General features: G+C 40.6%; 1 protein-coding gene across 1 annotated transcript in view; it reads left to right on the plus strand.

The window, feature by feature from the left end:
* Positions 1-17,925, plus strand: part of LOC112159966 (bone morphogenetic protein receptor type-2) — a 44,725-nt gene extending 26,800 nt beyond the window's left edge. Inside the window, exons 4-13 of the mRNA XM_024294235.2 lie at positions 3,067-3,171; positions 3,289-3,380; positions 5,642-5,872; positions 7,851-7,965; positions 8,424-8,584; positions 9,888-10,035; positions 10,128-10,264; positions 10,650-10,822; positions 12,709-14,021; positions 16,364-17,925. Coding sequence (XP_024150003.1) covers positions 3,067-3,171; positions 3,289-3,380; positions 5,642-5,872; positions 7,851-7,965; positions 8,424-8,584; positions 9,888-10,035; positions 10,128-10,264; positions 10,650-10,822; positions 12,709-14,021; positions 16,364-16,614 — 2,726 coding nt within the window. The 3' untranslated portion in view covers positions 16,615-17,925. The remainder of the gene's footprint in view (positions 1-3,066; positions 3,172-3,288; positions 3,381-5,641; positions 5,873-7,850; positions 7,966-8,423; positions 8,585-9,887; positions 10,036-10,127; positions 10,265-10,649; positions 10,823-12,708; positions 14,022-16,363) is intronic.
* The last annotated feature ends 545 nt before the right edge of the window (positions 17,926-18,470 follow it).

Below are 18,470 nucleotides of genomic sequence, written 5' to 3' on the forward strand. Positions count from 1 at the left end.
CGCGATACTTGAGTCACGGCTCACAAAACTTGAGTCCTGACTCACGAGACTTGAGTCCTGACTCACGAGACTTGAGTCGTGGCTCACGAGACTTGAGTCCTGACTCACGAGACTTGAGTCGTGACTCACGAGACTTGAGCTGTGGCTCACGAGACTTGAGTTGTGGCTCACTTGAGTCCTGACTCACGAGACTTGAGTCCTGACTGACGTGACTTTAGTCGTGGCTCACGAGACTTGAGCTGTGGCTCACAGGACTTGAGTCCTGGCTCACGAGACTTGAGTCGTGGCTCACAAGACTTGAGTCCTGACTCACGAGACTTGAGTCGTGGCTCACGAGACTTGAGTCCTGACTCACGAGACTTGAGTTGTGGCTCACGAGACTTGAGTCCTTAATCACGAGACTTGAGTTGTGACTCACGAGACTTGAGTCCTGACTCACGAGACTTGAGTTGTGGCTCACGAGACTTGAGTCCTTAATCACGAGACTTGAGTTGTGACTCACGAGACTTGAGTCGTGACTCATGAGACTTGAGTCCTGGCTCACGAGACTTGAGTTGTGGCTCACTTGAGTCCTGACTCACAAGACTTGAGTTGTGGCTCAGTAGACTTGAGTTGTGGCTCACTTGAGTCCTGACTCACGAGACTTGAGTCGTGACTGACGTGACTTTAGTCGTGGCTCACGAGACTTGAGCTGTGGCTCACAGGACTTGAGTCCTGGCTCACGAGACTTGAGTCGTGGCTCACAAGACTTGAGTCCTGACTCACGAGACTTGAGTCGTGGCTCACAAGACTTGAGTCCTGACTCATGTTAAAGAAAGTTCAGAAAGATGTTAGAGCTGCTTTTTTAACTGAATGAAATATGAATGAAAGGAAAATCTAAAAAAAAAGAAAAACCTTAATCTGCGGATGTTTGAAATGTGAATTAAAAAAACTTGCAAAGTTCTATATTATTACGGCATCCATTTGTTGGGTAGATGAAACGAATTTTGATTTTCATACCAGAGCATCTGCTCTCAGATGCTGGAGGTGACTCATGGCTGACAGAAACCAGCTCAAAAATGAACCTCATTATCAAGAACGCACTTTTAACTGAACCCAACGACTTCAATGAGTAATCACAGCAGCACTCTGCAAATACTTCATGTTTTCAGTCTCTTTAGCCGTTACATTGGCTAGAAACCCAGAAACTGTAGCAGTCGTTCCTCCATTTTTGTGGAAAAACCGCCAAATAAAAACAGGCAGGAATCTTCTTCGTTTTTTTTTTTTTTTTTTCATAAAAACATGCATTAGACTCCAAGAACTCGACATACACCTTTACAGCATTTGATTATTTTGGTTTGTAGCTCCAACGTCTTCCCAACTCTTGAAATAAGTATTGTTCTTTTCTTGGTTTAAGTGGACGTCTGGTTATGGTCTGCTTGGTTTGGCAGGTGTGAAAGGATTATAGTAAAATCTGTTGTGTCACAAACGAGCAAATCCCTATTTTGCTTGGAAATCAGCTTGTAAGTGAACTGGGATGAGGTTCATTAACACTGGAAACGCAAACAGACTTTCTGTTGACTGAAAAAACGTACAATGGTCCCTCGTTTATCGTGGTAGTCTCGTATTATAGAAAGATACCAAAAATCTGTTAGCCATTGAAGAATTATGTCGATTTAGCAATTACAATGGATTGTGTATACGATTGTGTGTATGTATGGAGGAGATGGATTGACAACAGCCAATCAGGAAGCAGAACACAAAAAAAAAAAAAAAGCAAAATTTCTCAAAAAAGAATTTGCGAAACAGCGTGACTGCAAAAGGTAAATCGCGATATAGCGTGGTAGCATTGTAAGTCAACAACTGGGGTGAGTTAGTGAAGGAAACTTAACAGAGTGAATCAGAAAAAGGGCCTATTTTAAAAAAAAGTCCAGTTAGTCAGCGTGATGTCTCATTTTGGGTAACACCGCCCTCTAAAGGATCATACTGTAACTGCAGGGCATTTCTTGTATTTTGTCCACTCTCAAGAGTAGAGGTGAGATGAAATATATTTTAACTCAAGAACGATTCCCGGTCCCCTTTCCCTTAATCGGTTTTTAAAGTAGAACCATAGAAGTCCACCAGGGGGCGTTTCTCACAAGCATGACAGTGAAGTGTAGGGATGTTTGGTATTGGTGGCACGTCATCAATTTTTACCAGACCAATACGTTATTAGCCTTAATAGTATAGTGCGGACACGACTTTCACTACTACTCTCACGAGCAAAAAGGTCTTAAATGTGACAAAAATATCTTACATTTTTCTTTAAAAAAAATAATATATTTGTTTGAAAAATAGTGATATATCCTAGATTGCTAAGGTAATATATATATTATTTCAATCTTTGCCATATTTTGATACTATCGGTATCGTGATCCATGTATCGTGAATCGCATTGTATCGTGAGTTACTCTGAGATTACCAACCCAACTCAAAAGCGCATTGTGAAAGTAAAACCAAAATAAAATGTTTCCATACCTAGCAGGAGCATTACCGTGCTAGCATCAAGGTTGAAAGAAAAGTACTAGTTAAAAAAAACACAACTAAAAAAACGTTTTTAATGAATGAGTTTTTTCATAACAGTTCAACATAAGCCTTTGAAGTCAATCGAACTCTCGGCCAGTTGAACCTCTAAAGGAAAACGAGCTTTATCTGACTGTAAACATAATCAGACGGGACCATCTAGAAAAAAATATGGCAACAGACACAACACAAAAACCAAACAGGTTGTGCGGCTTTCTTTTTTAGCTTTTTCCCGGAACGTCTTTGATGGTTTTGTTGATCAAGAAATCAAAACCTAAAAAGCAAATTACTTATATATCCTTATGGCTTGTTTTTTAAAATGAATGCTGTATATTTGATTTGTCTGAGCGGTGAAGGTGAAGGGGTTTGCGTGTTTTCAGCTGAAAGATTGTTTTCTCTGCTCTGCTGAGTCTGAGCCGTTACAAAAGTAGACTCTCTCGAAAGGCCAAGGCTCCCAGAAGAACTCCATCATTTACTACTTTTCTTTAAATTCAATGTTTTTTTATGTTTTCTCTCGCTTTGTAGACCCTACACTGCGCCAAGAGGAGACCATAATCATCGCCCTGGCAACGGTCGCCGTGCTGGCCGTGCTCATTGTAGCAGCCTTCTGCGGTTACCGCATGATGCACGGTGAGTTACCATGGCGCTCAGCTTGCGAAGGAAGAGCAGGAATATCGTCGAAGGTCGCTGAAGTGTTTTTTTGTGCTGCAGGAACCTGAGTTGTTGTGTGTTGTTTATTTTTGTCAGGAGACGGAAAACAGGGCTTGCACAACCTGAACATGATGGAAGCCGCCGCCTCCGAGAGCTCCCTGGACCTGGACAATCTCAAACTGCTGGAGGTCGGCCACACCAGCTTCTCTGTTTCTCAGAAAATCAGAAAAAAAAGAGCAATTTGGAGTTTGTGAACCACTGCAGGCTTTTATTTTGTTTTCTAGTGCCAAAAATAAACTTTTTTTTAAATTTTTTTATTTAATTAATCCTCAAGTAAAAAAGCTCAACGGCTTTTAAAGGAACACAAGGAGAAACCGAAGGAGAAAAAAAAAGGATGCACCCAAAATACATCAAGGTTTATAGTTGCATTTGTCATTTCAATGTGACTTTTATCATCCGATCATGGCAGCACGACTGAAGCGCCGGGTCAGGCGTATAAAAATAGGTATTTGCTTACACTGACACAGGATCTGGAAACGGGAGAGCCAACATTGTGAGAGGAAGTCAATATAGTTTGCATGATATTTAACCACGGTGATTGTCTAAGCAGATAATTCCAGCTAGCCGAGGAGCTCGTTTGTCTCTGATTTCTGTAGCAACAGAAATATAGATTTATATATAAATCAGAAACTAAAAGTAGAAAGCGATCAGATGCTCTGCTAGTGGAGCAGGTGCAGCATGTGCTGAAGCAAAACACTTCACAAAGGAGGCTCCGTCAGCGTGGAGTTTTATTTTTCTGATTTTTCAGAGGATGAGTCACGCTAACAAGGCTCCCTAACGGGAAGCAAACAACACGAGCCCCCCGAAGGTTTCAGCATAATTCTCGCTGATGCATCGGGTAAAAATATAAATCGACGTTAACAGTAGAGGTTAACAGAGTTTCCATTTGCCTGGCGGGCGTGGACACGCGTTCCCAAATTACCACATGTGGGGAAATAAGTATCAGGAAAAAAGATATTATTATTACTATTATTGGGATTTTTTCTTCTTTTTTTGTACAGCTTTCTTTTTTAAATAAAGGTATTTCAATATAAAAAAAGCTGAAATAAAAATAGAACTTTAACAATAGAAAAAATAAAAGCATCCACAAAAAATAATAAATTACATTATTCTACTACACTTCGGTATAAAAAAATATTAAATTCCAGCCTCTACATTACAGTAAATGTGAGGGACTCTGGTCACACTCGAAATCGTAACTTTAGCCGATTGCGTAAGCGGAAATTTCCTAATCTTTAGAAAACCCTTTCAAAATTATATTTAAAACACTTAAATGTGAATAACCTGTAACTTTTTTTCCGTGAATCAGCTGATCGGAGCAGCGAAATAACGGTTTTTTTCTTCGTAAATAAGCCATTTTTGTCATAGAGAGAGAAAAAAAACGTCAAAAAGGGTCGATAAAAGAGAGAAAAAGGTCGAAAGCTTAAAACGATATTTTTGTTGCTTCCGGCTACTAATTTTCGGGCGCCATGTTTTTTTTCTGTAGCTAAATTCTCTTGGTAAATGTGGACAGGTTCGCAATTAACACCCCCTAGTGGCTGTGTGATGAACTGCACCTTGGCTTTTTTAATGAGCTTCAATCTTTAAGTTAACATTTTTTAAAGCAAATTATGTCACACTTATTAATACTAATGCGATTGTCCAACTCTAAAACATTTTTTTATACTTTTTAATTTTTTTTTATCAACAGTTTTTAAATGATTTAGATATTTTAGCTCCAAAACTCAGGTCTACAAAATAAAAGCTCTATTTACTAAACCTTCGTAATGCAAATATAAAAGCATCAACTGCCTTTTAAAAAGTATTTTAAGGTACATTTTGGATCATTTGCAACAGTAAAATATTACTTTAACTGTGTGAAACAGACAGATTTAGTTTCCCAATCCCGTCGCCTCGGAACAAAACAGCAGGTCTGCTCATCTGCAGCTACGTTCTCCTTCTCAGCGTAGATGGGGGCATTATTTCAAGCTGCAGTTTAATTCCGAACACTGTCCTTGTGCCTTATCATGTGCACATGCTCTCTCACATTAAACTCATTGCCCGTGGTGGGGGTGGGAAGCCGGGGAGCCTCGCTCGCAGACTAAACAGGTTCATTGTTTACCAGAGTTTGTTTTATAACCAGAGATAATGTTTGGAGGCAGGAATTAGAGTCATGTTAATGCAGTCCCTGCATTCTCCCCGCACTGCCATGGAAATGGGGCTCTTTAAGGCGGAGCGTTCGGGCCGCCTTAACAGCATGTTGCGCTCTGGGTAATTCAGGGCACTAATTGAATGAGTTTTTAACCAGCTCCCGTGGTTTAATCAAGTTGTCTTTTTTTTTTTGTTCTACTCTACTTTTTATTTTTATATATAATATAGAAATACTCCTTTCTTTTGCTCCCTCCTGCAGCTGATCGGACGTGGAAGGTACGGCGCCGTGTACTGCGGCTCCCTGGACGAGCAGCCGGTCGCCGTGAAGGTTTTCACCGTCGGCAACCGCCAGAACTTCCTCAACGAGTGCTCCATCTACCGCCTGCCGCTGCTGGAGCACGACAACATCGCCCGCTTCGTCGCCGCCGACGAGCGCACGGGCCCGGAGGGACGCACCGAGTACCTGCTGGTCATGGAGTACTACCCACACGTGAGCCTTCTGTTGACACGACGACTATTCCATGCGTTAAAGGAGCGATCCTGCTCCAGGTTTTTCATAAAAACGGGAAAATTGTTACAGAAATATTAGAAAATTTGTCAGTTCCAGATCAAACTTTCACTATGTATTACATAAAAGCCATCCATGAGCAGGAAGTGCAATTACAGCTTTTAAAAAACCTACTGTTGCACCTCATTTTAAAAGAAAAGGTTGAAGAAGTACGTCAATAATTGTAGGAAACGGTCTTTAAAGACTCATTCCAAAGAAAATTGACGCTTTTTAGAAGAAATATTCCTTTTTTTTAATTGTAGTGAATCAGAAAATGTGTTTTTTCCAAAAGATTGTATGGGGGTGGGGCTGTAAGCTAGTGGTGGCCACGCCCACAACTCTGAGTTGGCTCTAAACTGTATGCTCAGACATTGATCACTTTCATTGCTGCACCCCTAATCTTAGCTAGCGGTTGTGAGGCGCTGTAAGCTAGTGGTGGCCACGCCCACAACTCTGCACTGGCATCTAACGCTAAACCTTATGGCTGGATAGATTAAATATTACTCACTGCTATTGTTGCACCGCTAATTTTAGCTAACATTTGTAAGCTAATGGTGGCCACGCCCACAACTTTAAGATAGCATCCTACTCTAAACTGTATAGCTGGATGGTTCCGATAATGCACACTGTTATTGTTGCACCGCTAATTTTAGCTTGCGGTTGTAAGTTAGTGGTGGCCACGCCCACAACTCTGAGCTGGCATCTGACTTTAAACTGTATGACTGGACGACTCATAATACTCACCATCATTGTTGCACCGCTAATTTTAGCTAACATTTGAAAGCTAGTGTTGGCCACGCCCACAAATTTAAGCTAGCATCCAGTCCTAAACTGGATGGTTCCAATATTACTCTGTTATTGTTGCACCGCTAATCTTAGCTAACGTTTATAAGCTAGTGTTGGCCACGCCCACAACTCTGAGCTGGCATCTTACTCTAAACTGTATGACTGGATGACTCATATTACTTACTGTTATCGTTTCCCCGCTAATCTTAGCTAACGGTTGTAAGCTAGTGTTAGCCACGCCCACAACTTTGAGATAGCATCCGCCTCTAAACTGTATGGCTCCGATATTACCCTGTTATTGTTGCGCCGCTAATCTTATCCAACGGTTGTAAGCTTGTGGTGGCTCCGCCCACAACTTTAAGCCGGCATCTGACTCTAAACTCTACGGCTGGATGACTCCGATATTACTCATTGTTGTTATTGTGCTGCTAATGTTAGCTAATGGTTGTGAGGGGCTGTAAGCTAGCAAGCAAGAGAGTGTTAAAGGGATGATGGGATACCAGAGGAGGCTTACTTCTGCGCCACAAGTCAGAGGCGTATTTCTAATGAACTTCTGTCGCTCTGCAGAAACTATGTCATGATTCTAATTAAAAACGGGTAAACAATTATTATTAAAAGACCACTGGGAGCTGCCTAAAATAGATGAAAAGATGAAAGGAATGGGACGTTGATGTCAAATTAATGCTCTTTTCATTTTTTAAGCCTTTTTTTTGTATTTTTGCATTTGAAAAAAAATGTTTTTTATTGCCCACTTTAATCATAAAAGCTCCAATTTTTTACAGTTTATTATTTGAAAACTTTTATTACCAACCAAAATTGGCTTTTTAATGAAAACTAATAACATGGAATTGATTTAATTTGATGCGTTTGTCTCAAACCAAATTGATGGATGTAAAATTCCACTGAGAGTTGAAAGAATGTGAGAATATCAATTTTTGTGCCTAAAAATAGGAGGACGGCTGCTTTTTTCTAGTATTTTTGGCTCCTTCTATTGGTTTGATGTTGAAAACAAAGATCCTAATTCATCTTAAGTTAACTTATTTGGTATTTTAGGTCATTTTTAGGGTAAATATCACTTGTCAACACATTAATGTCAATCATTTTTTCAATTTTTTCTTTTGCTTGATCTCCTCAGGGTTCCCTAAGCCACTATCTGACCCTCCACACAAACGACTGGGTCAGAAGTTGCCGCCTGGCCCACTCGGTCACGCGCGGCCTGGCCTACCTGCACACGGAAATCTTTAAAGGAGGTAAGCTAATGAAGCTCTCTCTGCTCCTCCAGAGCGTCCTCTTGCAGTATTTTTGACAAACAATCATGTACACAGTGCATGCACGCCCAGCTCGGGGTATTTATAGCCTTCCCTCCAGCCAGCCTCAGACAGTAAAAAAAAAAAGGAAAGAAAAAGGGACGAACCAGGGAGGCGGATAAAATGTGAGGATGTGTGTGGCTCACTGCTCTGTCATCAGAGCTCGGCGTACTCTCCTCTTTTCTCCTCATCAGCGTAAATAAACGTCAAACTGCTCCGAAGTGACATCCAAGTTAGAAGAGCTGATATGATTTTAGTAAAAAGGCCAGTGATGAGCACAGGAAGCAGCAGCAGAAAAGAACTAGTTAATGTGCAGCTGCCTCACTGCACCGCCTGCTGGACGAAGTGAGGAACTGCAGGCAGAAACATAAATTTTCTCTCTTTTTTTTTTTTACGTAAAGACTTGTACAAGCCGGCGGTGTCGCACAGAGACCTGAACAGCAGGAACATCCTGGTTAAAGCCGACGGTGCGTGCGTCATCATCGATTTCGGCCTGTCCATGAAGCTGACAGGGAACAGGCCGGCGCGCCACGGCGAGGAGGAGAACGCTGCCATCAGTGAGGTGCGTTACCCCTCACAAACAGTGCACTTTTTCCATAACCATATAGAAAGTTTAAGGCTAAGATTTATCTGATTTTTTTCTAAACGATTGGTTTAAACCTCCACAAACGCTGACTCAGCAGTTTTCTAATATGAAGTTCAAATGGGGAGCAAAACTCTCTGTGACAAACAACAGCATCCATGTTAAAAAAACTCAATGTGTCTCAGCTAACTCATAATATACAAAAGAAAATAACACAAAAATTTTATATTTAACTATTTTTAATCATGATCTCATGATTTGAAGTCCAGTTTTTAAATAAAGTTTTGATTCAAACAAAAAAACACTTTAATTTTTGTATTTTCTCTTTGTGAAAATGTTTTTTTTACTTTAATATTAATGATTCAACTATTTTTGCCTTTTTTTTTTTAATTGACGCAGGTTGCCCTTAAAAACAAATAAACAATATAGTTATGAGTAAATAAACTGAAACTGCTGTAGCTGTACTTGGCCACTAGGTGTCTCTCTTTTTTGTTGTTCTTGTTTTTCTTTATATTAAGCCCCCAAAGATTTAAGAACTGGAAAAAGCTTTGATCCAAAACTAGTTTTCTCTCTTCAAAAACATTTAGTCTCCCTTTTTTATTTCTTTATTCCTTCATATTGTCTTTTTTTCTGAACCTCTAGACTAAAAATAAATATTGTTACACATTGAAAGACACCTACATATCCAAACACATTAGATTTTTAAAGATATGATTGATTCATAAATAGAATTAATCAAAGTTTGAACTGAGAGCTTAAAGGAAGATATGGATATGTAAAATTATTAACTTTAAACCCAATTAATTTGCTTTTATTGAACCAATTTCTCATCTTTTCATGTTTGAGAAATGTCCATAAAAAGAAATATTGATGAATATCAATAGAATTAATATTGATTCATCAAATCAGATTTACTTTAAAGTAATTCTTTAGCTTTTATTTAAGGATAAAACAGCTTAAAGTGAGACTTAGTTTGTTTACAAAATAAAAGCATAAATTTTGCTGTGTTTTTATCACTAGTTAAGTGTTTTAAATGAACAAATTAATTGATTTCCTATAAGAAATGTTCTACTAAATGGATTTTTATTGAATTGAATCATAAAACTAACTACATTCGGTAGTTTGTAGTGATATTTATGAACTAGCAAAGGTGTTTTAAAAAATAAAATGAGACTTTTTAGCACTATATTTCCAAAAAATAAATCTTAATGTTGCATAATGTGTGTCACTGGAACACGAAAGGTGATTTTCCAGCCCGTATGTTTCCTCCCCCGCCTCCCAGGTGGGAACGATCCGCTACATGGCTCCGGAGGTGTTGGAGGGCGCTGTGAACCTGCGGGACTGCGAGTCTGCTCTGAAGCAGGTGGACATGTACGCGCTGGGCCTCGTCTACTGGGAGACGTTCATGCGCTGCAGCGACCTCTTCCCAGGTGAGGAAACTCTGACAGACTTTTAAGTCGTTTTTCCAAAACGGACCGTATCCCAGAACGCTCACCCCCCCTCTCTGCACGCTTTTCCGCAGGAGAGTCTGTGCCAGAGTACCAGATGGCTTTTCAGGCGGAAGTGGGGAACCACCCAACTTTTGAGGACATGCAGGTCCTGGTCTCCAGGGAGAAGCAGCGACCCAAATTCCCAGAAGCCTGGAAGGAGAACAGCCTGGTAGGTTCTGATAAGTGGGAAAAATAACCAATTTTGCTGTTAGCATCAAAGCAAACTGGTGTTTTGAGGGTATTTGTCCTCTCCCACTTTCCCAGCATGCACTGTTCTTCTAGGAACTCACATCCTCTATGGTAAATCAGGCCCATTTGACTGTAGCTCAAATCCATCTGAACCACAGCGTTGTGGGAAGAACTTTCGTTCAGCATCTAAAAATTAGGAATTTTTGTATTTCATGTTCAGCGATTCTTGTGAAATAATACCCAATTGAACTCCCCAATATAAGGACTCTCTTTATCAAACACTCAGCATCACTTACGTTAAACAAAAGGACCAAACAGATTCCTCCGTTTACGCCGGTGATCTCTGATCATCTGTCCTGCTTCAGGCTGTCCGCTCCCTGAAGGAGACGATGGAGGACTGCTGGGACCCGGACGCCGAGGCTCGCCTCACGGCCCAGTGCGCAGAGGAGCGGCTGGCCGAGCTGCTGCTCATATGGGACCGCTCCAAGTCCGTCAGTCCCACGCTCAACCCCATGTCTACTACGCTGCACAACGAGAGGTGAGCCCAAAAAATATCCCAAAATAGGACAATTTAGGTATGAGAACAGGTATGAGTAGAACTTTTCATCAATAAAATTATACATTTGTGCATTAAAAACGATTGGAAAAGCATTTTAAATGAAAAGATGCACAGTAAGATTAAAAGAGTATGGGCCCAAGCTCAGTGCCCTGTGGTACACCATATATGACAGCTTTATCTTAGCAAGTTGGGAGTAAAATTTCAAGACTTGATAGTCATTGGATTCAAATGTCCTCGTAATTAATGTGTACATTGAAAACTAAAATAATAGTATTTTCGTGAAAAAATGAAAGTGCAAATGCAGATTGAAAAAATATTGTTTCTGTGGTGCATCATATCTGCTTTTGGGGGTTCTAATTCCAGACTTTATAGTCATTTTGTCGTAATTTCTTTTAATACATTGACATTTGTAAATCAAAAACTAATTTAAAAACATTTAAACGGAAAAAATGCAAGTGCATGTCAAGATTTAAAACATATTGGCTCAAGATCAGTGTCTTGTGGAACACCATATCTGATAGCTTTAGTTTTGTAACTTTCTCAGGTTGTCGGGGGTTCTAATTCCAGATTTGTGAGTCATGTCCAAATTTCTCCTAATTTTGAAAATTTCAATAACTGATTGATAAATCTATACAGTAAAAAATTACATAAAAACATTTTAACTGAAAAGAATTCTAGTGTACATCAAGATTTAAAAAGTATTGGCTCAAGATCAGTGCCTTGTGGAACACCATATATGATAGCTTTAGCTTAGTAACTTCTTCATATTGTTGGGGTTTCTAAATCCAGATTTGATAGTAGATGTGTCCAAATTTCTCTTACTTTAAAAAGCTTCATTAATTAATCTGTACACTAAAAGCTAACATAGAATAGAATAGTCTTTATTTTGTCATTGCACTTATTCAAAGAAATTTAAAAGCAATCCCCATTCCTTGGTGCAGAAGCAATAACAATACAATATAAGAAGAGAAGTATAAAAGTATAAAACAAAGTCCTAGTGCTAGATTAAAAAAGATATTCCTATTAAAATGCATAAATTAATTAAGTCCTTTTGGACTGGTAGTGGCTAGTTTGTTGGGTTAGCTTTAGATCCTCAGCAGCTACAGTAAAACAAAAATATTTTAACTGAAAAAATGCAAGCGCATGTGAAGATTTAAAATGCAATGGCTCGAGATTAGTGCCCTGTTGAACACCATATCTGATAGCTTAGCAACTTTCTCAGGTTGTCAAGGGTTGCAATTCCAGATTTGATAGTCGTTGTGTCCAAATTTCTCTTATTTTAGAAAATGTCATTAATAAGTTGATACATTTTACATGAAAAGCTAACATGAAAGCATTTCAACTGAGAAAAATGCAAGTGCATACCAAGATTAAAAGAGTATTGGCTCAAGCTCAGTGCCCTGGGGAACACCATATCTGATAGCTTTAGCTCAGCAAGTTTATCAAGAGATCAAGGGTTAAAAAAAGAAAGTTTGCTTACGAAAATTATCAATGAAAACTAAAAAAAAAATGTTTGTTTTTTTTACTGAAAAAAATGCAAGCATATATATAAATGTAAAAAAGTATCAGCCTGAGCTCATTTCCCTGTGGAACACTATATTTAATAGCTTTAGCTTAGCAAGTTCATCGAGTTCATCAAGTTGTTTTCAATTTTAGGAAAATCGGTTGTTCATTTATGCTAAATATTATTGTTCCAGACTCTAGCTGCTGAAGACCTAAAGCTAACCCAACAAACTAGCTACTACCAGTCCAAAAGGACTTAACTCAAGTCATGGGGGACCATTGGCTTCTGTGCTAAAACTTTTACTGAAAAACTTAAATCACTTCACTTATATCTTTGTTTTTGTCCCTATAACTTTTCACAGAAATCGTATGACCCCAAAGAGCGGCCCGTACACTGACCATCCCTCCACCTACATCGAGGAACATGAAGGAGTCCCTAAGAACACGCAAGCCGACACCACCAACTCCATCACTAGCAGATCCGGAACCGGAGAGAGAAACAGAAACTCCATCAACCAGGAGCGCCAGCAGCAAGCCAACGCCCGCCTGCCCAGCCCAGACGGCGGCAGCACCAGCATGGGCCTCAGAGGCAGCCCCTCCACCTCTGGCACAACCACCACGACCATCTCAGAGTCTGACGGCCCCGTCGGGGTCGCCACGGTCCCCGTCTGCCTGCACCTGACCCAGGAAGACCTGGAAACCACCAAACTGGATCCCAAAGAGGTGGATAAGAACCTGAAGGAGAGCTCTGATGAGAACCTGATGGAGCACTCGCAAAAGCAGTTCTGCTCGCCAGACCCGCTGAGCCCGGGCAGCTCCAGCCTGCTGTACCCCCTCATCAAGATGGCCAGCGAGGCCTCGGGAGCGTCCGACTCCCCTGCTGCCATGCCCAACACCATCTTCCCGCTGCCCAAGCAGCAGAACCTGCCAAAGAGGCCGTCCAGTCTGCCGCTGCGCAACAAGCCCGCCAAGAAGGAGTCGTCCTCGTCCTCGTCCTCGCTTCGGTTCAAGTTCGGACGCTCGGGGAAGTCCAATCTGCGGCAGGTGGATGGAACCAAGATGAACATCGGTGCGGGGACGGGCACAAACACGGCTGAGCCCCACAGGGGCGCCGGCACAAACAACGTTCCAATTCTGCGAGACGCGCACGCCAATGGAAGCGTGAACGTCAACGGTCTCGCGGCTGCAGGGATGTCATCCATGGCGCCCGGAGGAGCGGCGGGCTTCGGAGGGCCCGGCATGCTCCAGAACGGGTCTGCAGCTCTGACGTCCGACGACAGCCGCCTCAGCCTCGGCCTGATCACAGCCAGCCCCGACGAGCACGAGCCGCTGCTGAGCCGAGAGCAGCCCGACCTCAGAGACGCCGCCACGGGGGTCGGCGTTCTGCACTCGGCTCGACCCAACACCAACAACAACAACAGCAACACGGGCCACGGCCAAGGCGATGGGGAGAGCGGCGGTGAGAGCGACGGGGGAGAGGAAGGCGGGAGCGCCGAAGCGGGGAGCCGGGAAACCGGCGGGCCTCCGGGGGAAAGCTCCAGATCCGCAGAACCGCAGAAGGATGCTGGGGTCAGCGTGAGGGGCGAGGCTCTGCTGCGGCAGCCCAGAACACGCCGACCCGAGAGACCCAACTCGCTGGACCTGTCCTTCACCACACAGGACCTGACCTCCTTAGGTGAGCTACGTTCACGCCGCCCTCAGAAACAGGCGTTCAAGCGACCACTTCCAATAAAAAGTCAAAGTAAATTCACGTCTCAGGCTTCTGAAAAACCCTGTTCACGCGTAACTTTGCAAGTTTCTACGACAAATTTTGGGTTCTACTCCCAATAAAATATCCATGTAAAAGCGTGTTTTGGCCTTAAAGAATTCCCACGTTCATGTGTAGCTACGCTAGTTCCTACAACCATTTTCGGCTTCTACTCCCAATAAAATATATGTAAAAGCGTGTTTTGGGCTTCCAAAAGTTCCTCATTCATGTGTAGCCACGCAAGTTTCTACAACCAATTTTGGGTTCTTCTAATGAATAGTCTATGTAAATTTGCATTTTGGGCTTCTGAAAAATCTCATGTTAACGCGTGGCTACGCAAGTTCCTACAACCGTTTTTGGGTTCTATTTCCAATGAAAAGTCAACGTAAATGTGTGTCTTGGGCTTCCGAAAATTCTCATGTTTACGCATAGCTACGCAGGTTTCCACTACCAATTTTGGGTTCTACTCCCAATAAAATATCTATGTTAAAACATATTTTGGCCCTCCAAAAATGTTTGCATTCATGTGTAGCCATGGAAGTTCTTACAACCGTTTTTAGGTTCTACTCCTAATGAAAAGTCGATGTAAATGCGCGTCTTGGGCTTCCAAAAATTCTCGTGTTCACGCGTATCTACGCAAGTTTCTACAACCAATTTTGGGTTCTTCTAAAGAAAAGTCAATGTAAATGCGCTTCATGGGCTTCCGAAAATTCTAGTATTCACTACAAAAGTTCCTACGACTGTTTTGGGGTTTTTCTTCCAATAAAAAGTCAATGTAAATGCGCGTCTAAGGCTTTTGAAAAAACGTGTGTTTACGCTAGCTACTCAATTTTCTACAACCATTTTCGGGTTCTACTCCCAATAAAATATCTATTTAAAAGCGTGTTTTGGACTTCCAAAAGTTCCTCATTCATGTGTAGCTACGCAAGTTCCTAAACCCGTTTTTGGGTTCTACTTCCAATAAAAAGTCAATGTAAATGCGCATCTTGGACTTCCGAAAATTCTCGTGTTCACGCGTATCTACGCAAGTTTCTACGATCAATTTCGGGTTCTTCTAATGATAGATCTATATAAATGCGCGTTTTGGGCTTTTGAAAATAATCGTGTTCGTGCTAGCTAGTAGTTTCTTTGACCGTTTTCAGATTCTACTCCCAATGAAAAGTCCATAAAAGTCCAAAAACCAGTTGAACTTGGACCAATCAGGGGCTCCGATTTGGTAGCGACCTATTTAATGGAATCCAATGGCTATAGGTAATAATCAATTTGGCGATATATTGTGATATTTCATTTGCCGATGAGGTATCAATTTGAAATGCTGACAAAACGATATTTAGTTAATTATTTATGAGCGTCTTCCTTTTTTTTCTCCACCAGTACACACCCTAGTAAACACCATATGCTAAACCCACTTTTTATTCTTGATACAAACATGATACAACTCCTTTAAATAAGGTTGTTATCAATAAATATTTAATGTTGGTTCACTATTTCCCCATTTCAAAATAAAATAATTCTCAGATTTACATTCAAGCAAACTTTGTTCAATGAAAAACGATTTTCATGTAACTATTGATATAAACTGAACAAAGGTCAAACTTTCAATGATAAAATCACAATTCTTGGATTAATAACAAACCAAAAGGAGTTTTTTTATTCAAAAAAGATATTTATTTTACTTTTTCCTGAACAAATTTTTCCACATTTTTCTCATCAATTTTTTATGTTTTTTAATGATCCGTCCGAGCTTTGACACTCGTTTCTTTCTGACCATCTTGACATTAATTTACGCTTTTCACAATAAAAGTTGTAACTTATTTTTTAGTTTTCACACAAAATCACTCTGATTTCACATATTCAATTATTATTATATTAAAATTACCAACCGCTTACATTGTGATACTTGAAAAAAAGGTTTTTAAACCCTAATTTGGCTGTTTTTTTAACTTTTTATTCAATTTTTTACTATTATTTTTTTTTATTATAGATTGGTATGAATTGCTGCTTCCCAAAATCAACAAACAATAAAAAAAAATGTTAAATTAACCTTAAAATTTCAGAGGAATTATTTTATTTTAATTTAGCTTCTTTTCCAAAAACAAAAAAAGACAATGAAAATATATATAATTTTTGTAGTTAACAATTTTGTATCGAGTTTAACGAGTAAATTGTTATTAAATGTTACAATCAAAAAGGTTAAAAGCCCCCTAAACTATAATGAATTCTAATTTGGGTTCATTTCTTTGGGTTCTGATCCGTCTTTGTGTTTTCAGGTGAAACCTTGGTTCCATCCGACGCCGCTTTGGGGACGGGCGAGAAGATCAAGAAGCGCGTCAAGACGCCGTACTCCCTGAAGAAGTGGCGACCCACCACCTGGGTCATCTCCACAGACGCCCGTGGCCCCGAGGTCAACAACAACGGCTCCGCCCGCTCGCACAGCCAGAACCGGCCCAAGTCCACGTCCGCCATTTACCTGCACGGCGGCGGCGGCCTGACCAGTGAGCCCGGCGACACGCAGGTGTGAAGTCCGAAAAAAAGACTGCAAGAACTGGACTTCTGAACCAGTGGAAGGAAGCTAACCGGACGGATCGTGTACAGAACCCGGATCGCTCCCTCGTCGCTTTAAATGGATCCAGCTATGCAGCATTCTCAGTCGCTTCGTTTTCCCGCCTTTTTATCTCCGTTCGTCGTCTCTCACATGTTTCACCAGCATGTCGGAGCGCTTTGTTTTTTTATTTTTAAATTCCTGTTTCCTTTGTGCACTTTGAAGCGAATGAAATCAGTGTTTCGAGGTTCTGTCTGTCGCGACCACAACCAAAAAGAAAAAAAGGGGGCGTGGTCTCTAAACTTAAGGCGATGAAAATCAATCAGAGGAAGCTCTGTTTAAAAAAAGTTGAGGTCTTAAAGACGGAACAAAGTAGTTTTTTTATTTGATTTGTATGCAATACCAATTATTTTCATCAATTGTTTTGTATCATACTTTTAATTGTGCAATAGGATGTAGTTTTTAGATGCTTTGATGTTTTTATTGCTTCCTATGTTTTATTCTTTGATACTTTAACCTTTGTTGCACTTATTATCACAATCGTCTTTTTATGTTTTTTTTGTTAAAACACTATCACCGCGCCCACCTGAGCAGAAAACGGACGACAATCTTCTTTTTTTCTGACTCAGACGCGGCTGTTTTTTTGGGTGAGGAGGGGTAACAATCAACCCTGATGGGGGGAGGATGAATAGAAAGAAAGAAAGAAAGAAAGTTCCTCGCTTGCACAGCTCCACAACAAAAAAAAGGCTCTAAGTCTTTGATTTGTTTGACCACCCGAAACCAAGGAGCGACCTGTTACAACGGCCCAACCCACATCACTGTACCGCCGCCGCCTGACCTCACTGTGGACTCCAGATTGCTTTGGACTTCAAAGGCCGGAAACGGTAACAAAGCCGCACTCTGCTCCTCGACAAATCCAACACTACGGACTACAAAAAAAAAAAAAAAAAAAACACTGAAGCACGCTGGGTATTATTTCGTCTGCTCGTCTCATCCCGCAAATATCCGAACGACTGTACCCCCTCCGCTGTGTGTATCCACTCCGTCATTCTGTAATTTCAGCGCTGCTTCAGTGCTCACAAGATTTCATTTATGGGTTTTGTAATCTGTAATTTGTGTAAAGAAAAAAAAAGTATGTGTATTGCATTAATATTTGCATCATTTTTATTGAATTTCGTTGTGTGTTCAGTGGACACGGCCTTTGATTCCATTGCTGTGCGTCTGCTCGGTACTGTTTCTGTAAACATTTTTAAGTCAATATAGAAGAAAATCTCAAATGTATTAAATGACTTTGTCATTTTACTGTTTTATTTTAAAAAAAATTATAAATAAAAATGTACAATTTAGAGCGCTATGAAACCAAAAATAACGCATATTTTAAGAAGCCAAAGCAGGGAAAAAAAATCCTAAAATCGCCACTAGGGGGAGCCCTGGAACACGTTTCCATGCTTCTTCCCCATCTGCTCCTGGCGCCCTAGCAACTGCATCATCAGCAGGAGCTGGAGCGCTACGTCACAGAGCCTCGTGGATGACGTGAAGTCAGCGAGGAGGTACCGGAAATAGCATAACATGCCCTTCAAAATAAGAGGCTTTTACAATCGTTACTGTTCTTCATTTAAAAACTCTTTTTAGAAATGTTTTAAGTTATTTTACTAGAATAGGAAAATAAAAATATCTGCTAAAATGTGTTCATTTATAAAAACTTGTTTCAACAACATTTGCACAAAAAATATAAGATTAAATAAAAATGAATGCATTATATTTACATTATTAAAGCTAAAGAAAAACAGTATTGATTTGTGTAAAACTATTCTTTTTTCTCTTCAGTTAAAAAA

The sequence above is a fragment of the Oryzias melastigma genome, linkage group LG2 (assembly GCF_002922805.2).
Source record: "Oryzias melastigma strain HK-1 linkage group LG2, ASM292280v2, whole genome shotgun sequence".
Lineage (NCBI taxonomy): Eukaryota > Metazoa > Chordata > Actinopteri > Beloniformes > Adrianichthyidae > Oryzias > Oryzias melastigma.